This window comes from Arachis ipaensis, chromosome B05 (assembly GCF_000816755.2).
Source record: "Arachis ipaensis cultivar K30076 chromosome B05, Araip1.1, whole genome shotgun sequence".
Lineage (NCBI taxonomy): Eukaryota > Viridiplantae > Streptophyta > Magnoliopsida > Fabales > Fabaceae > Arachis > Arachis ipaensis.
In genome coordinates, this window is record NC_029789.2 from 11,093,967 (window position 1) to 11,098,002 (window position 4,036).

Sequence of the window (4,036 nt, forward strand, 5' to 3'; positions counted from 1 at the left end):
TGAAAAAATTTAGAAAAGAAATATGCTTTATAAAAAAAAGAAAGAAAACGATAAAAGAAGATCCACCTAAAAATAAAGTAAACTAAAAAGGGGTGAAACTTAACAATGTGAATTCTGAACTTCTTTTGAACAAAAAATTTTCATTCTCTTGGACTCACCTGCCAGTTTTCGGCAATTTCAGTAGCGTTTTAGAAGAAGATACACTAGAATTGTCAATCACTTTTTACTTAATGTATGTAACTTTTGACGTTTTGTAAAAAAAAAAATGTATGTAATCTTTTACATCATTTTTCTAATAATGATCAAAATTGAATTTATATAAAATAAGTTTTAGCTCAAACACGAGTTCTTCCAAACATAAATGAAATCTTTTAGAAATTTGAGACTCTAACTCTAAAGGAAACATTGAACATACTCAAAATTATGCATAAATCACTATAGATGAGATGTAACTTTTACTCTTCATTCTAGAAGAGTGCAGGTTAGTAGATGGAATGTATGATTAGTAGTCAGTAGTGTGCAAGAAACACAGTACTAATAAACCAATGAAATTACAAACACTGAGGCTCACCTAGTTCAAAATTGTGTGTTCCATCTACTCACAGTGTCACCTACTACCTAATGGTCTGAAAAACAAAAAAAAAAAAAAGAAAAGAAAAAGAGAAGATTCGAAATATTTTGGAGAGGTAGCGAGCAAAATATGCGCACAACCAAACAAAATTCTTTCTTGACTTAGACTTCTTATTTGGTCCCCCAACCCCACCTCACCCCACACACAAAAAACTTCGTATGTGGCATTTGGTTAATTTGTGTTCAAATAGGGCTAGTAATATATACCTTACTCGCGAGTACCCAATTCGGATCAATCCGTTCGGATAGGGTTGTCTACCATATCCACTGCGAGTAGGATAAGGTAGGGTGTAAATTTGCCGGCAGATAAAGTATGGGTTTAGGATATACTCTACTTTATCCTACTCGTATCTTGAATATATTATATAATATATATGTAAAAGTTATGTATGTAATGAAGAAAGTGAGTCTTGTACTCACAATCTTCTTATAAAAAACTTGAAATAATCACTAAACTAGTTGATGATCATATTATTTGTAATTTTATTTTGGATTTCTTTAAGATTTTATTGTTTTTAATTTTAATTTGAACTTAGTTTTTTATTTTATATTTTATTAATATGTATGAAATTTGGAATGGTTGAATTTTATATTTATTTGAATTTTTTTTTTGTTTCTGCGGGTAGAATCAGGTAGGGTAGGATTTAGAACTTTAGGGTGCGAGTAGGGTTAGGGTTGAGAGATTCTCAACCCGCGGATAGGATAGGGTAAAATTTTAAAAAAAATTTTAACTCGTTAGGGTAGCGTCTAAACCCTACCCTACCCTTCCCATTGCCAACTCTAATCCAAATTATAATCAAAATAACATTATTTTATTAAAAAAATATTTCATACAAAAAAATTGTGCGAGACAAAGTTTTTGTCAACTAAAAAGTTGTGTTTGATAGATAAAAATTAATAAATTTTTAAGTTATCATCTTCATGTGAAAGAGTTTAATTTTTTATTAATAATTAATTTTAACATTCATGATCTAAAACTTGAAAAAATTTAATGCATATAGTTTTACATTTAATTAGGTGTTAAGTAAAACCAATGTAATTAAGATTTATGGTTCAATAACATGGATTACCATTTGCTAGATATATATTATAAGATATTTTGGAGACTAATTTGTTTTGAATAAAATGACAAATAAAATTTTAAAAATTTACACTTTAAAGAGAGAATATATTAATATCTGCTCTCTTAAAAAACTTTATTAATTTTTTTCTAAAGATTAATTTATCTAATTACTCAATTATTTTTGTTTGAATAGTAGAGAAGCCGCCTAGTCAGTCCTTGTTAGAGAAAAAGAAAATAGTACATTGTTTTCTTCATATGATGCATGAGATACTTCAGCAAAACAGTACTAAATCCAAATTTTCAATGGTTTTATTTTATTTTATTTGTAAATTTCATTTCTATATTTCCACACTAGTGACCAGTCAAGTTGGGAGTTGAAAGTAGCTATCAGTGAAGTCTATAAGTAATGAGCAGAGTCCATTCATTGCTTTGCACAAATAACTACTTTGAATTCATTTAGCAAATATATCTTACTATTTTATTTTATTTGAATTTTATCCATGGCGGAGGAAACCAAGATTTTGGTCCTTGGACCAACCGGAGCCATTGGAAGGCACATAGTTTGGGCTAGTGTTAAAGCAGGTCACCCCACTTTTGCTTTGGTCAGGAAGAACGCTGCCGCTATTCCTAAACCTACCCTCATCACCGCCGCTAACCCCGAAAGTAAGGAACAACTTCTTGAGAGCTACCAGAAATCCGGCGTTACCCTGCTCGAGGTATAGAGATCAACTTTATCCTTAAGAGACGTGAGACTTCTAATATTTTTGTAACGTGTTGTCATGCTTCTTGCAGGGTGACATAAATGATCATGCAAGTTTGGTTAAGGCCATCAAGCAAGTTGATGTTGTGATCTGCGCAGCTGGTAGATTACTTATTGAGGATCAGGTGAAGATTATTGCAGCAATCAAAGAAGCTGGAAATGTAAAGGTGCATATATAGTTTCTCTAATTTTGTTTCTTAATTTTTTCTGTCATGGTTTTTTCAGTTTACTTTTTTTCTGAATTTGTTGCTCTTGCTTTCAGAGGTTCTTCCCATCAGAATTTGGGCTTGATGTGGACCGCCACGACGCATTAGAACCCGTTAGGGAAGTTTTCGAGGAGAAGGCAAAAATCCGAAGATTAGTTGAGGAGGCAGGAATCCCCTACACTTACCTCTGCTGTCACGCCTTCACCGGTTACTTCTTGCGTAACTTGTCACAGCTTGATACCACAGTTCCTCCAAGGGATAAAGTATACATTCAAGGAGATGGAAATGTCAAAGGTAACAAACAATAACAAAGTAACATCCATTAACTAACCTAGTCTAAATAATGTAACTAATTATATGGTTAATTTGGGTTGTCTCAGGTGCTTATATTACTGAGGCAGATGTTGGTACCTATACAATTAAGGCAGCAGCAGACTCTAGAACTTTGAACAAAGCCTTTCACATAAGGCTCCCTAAAAATTATTTGACTTTCAACGAGGTGGTTTCATTGTGGGAGAAAAAGATTGGCAAGACCCTTGAGAGGATTTACGTTCCTGAGGAAAAAGTTATTGAACAAATCAAGGGTTAGTAATAACTAGCTAGCACTACTATTCAAACTTTGTATGGTACGATAATAAGATTAACCAATATTGAATATAATTGTGCAGTGTCATCTTTCCCAAATAACTACCTGTTGGCGTTGTACCATTCACAGCAGATAAGGGGTGATGCAGTGTATGAGATTGACCCTGCTAAAGATGTAGAAGCTTATGAACTTTACCCTGATGTGAAATACACCACTGTTGATGAATATTTGAATCAATTTGTCTAAAATATAAAGTCTGAGAATAATGTTTGTTACACTCGAGAGAACTCAGAGAAGGCTCAATAAGAGTGGAGGGACTTGGGTCTTTCTACTAGCATTGTTGTTCTGCTTTTTTTTTTTTTTTGTTCTTATCTTGTTCTTCAACATTATGTAACCTTATATTATATCCAACAAATATTTTATAGATAAACAGCAACATGTGTGTTATTTTCAACTTACTCTCATTTATTTATCATTCTATTACGACTCATTGTTTTTTAATCTCATTAGCTGTTGCCGCTTGGTGAAGGAGGGGTCGTCATGCATTTCAGAAATTATTTTAAAATTGAACCTGGACTTCATTGTCACTTTATTATTGGTTGATTATGAGTGTATTTAGTTTAGCGTTAGGACTTAGGAGTTTTAAAAGCATTTTTAATTTCCTTGAAAACTTTATTTTCTTATTTGGCTATTTTTTTTCTCCTTTTAAAAGTAAACATAGTTCTGCAGTCTAACTTGCATTTATTAAAAGCTAAAATTTTATGTTAAACTATTAATTGAAGAAATTTATG

The 4,036-nt window shown here is 32.1% G+C and overlaps 1 protein-coding gene across 1 annotated transcript; it reads left to right on the forward strand.

Moving 5' to 3' along the window:
- Positions 2,106–3,699, forward strand: LOC107642895 (isoflavone reductase). The gene is made up of 5 exons (XM_016346400.2): positions 2,106–2,409; positions 2,486–2,620; positions 2,716–2,953; positions 3,040–3,243; positions 3,328–3,699. Exons 1-5 carry the CDS (start codon positions 2,194–2,196, stop codon positions 3,489–3,491), a joined length of 957 nt encoding a protein of 318 aa, XP_016201886.1. The 5' UTR covers positions 2,106–2,193; the 3' UTR covers positions 3,492–3,699.

What these genes read in the sequence shown, in the direction of transcription:
- LOC107642895 (XM_016346400.2), top strand. Translation starts at nt 2,194, where the DNA reads ATGGCGGAGGAAACCAAGATTTTGGTCCTTGGACCAACCGGAGCCATT. An exon ending in CCGGCGTTACCCTGCTCGAG is followed by an intron (nt 2,410 to 2,485) that starts GTATAGAGATCA and finishes TGCTTCTTGCAG; the next exon opens with GGTGACATAAATGATCATGC. An exon ending in AGGAGATGGAAATGTCAAAG is followed by an intron (nt 2,954 to 3,039) that starts GTAACAAACAAT and finishes GGGTTGTCTCAG; the next exon opens with GTGCTTATATTACTGAGGCA.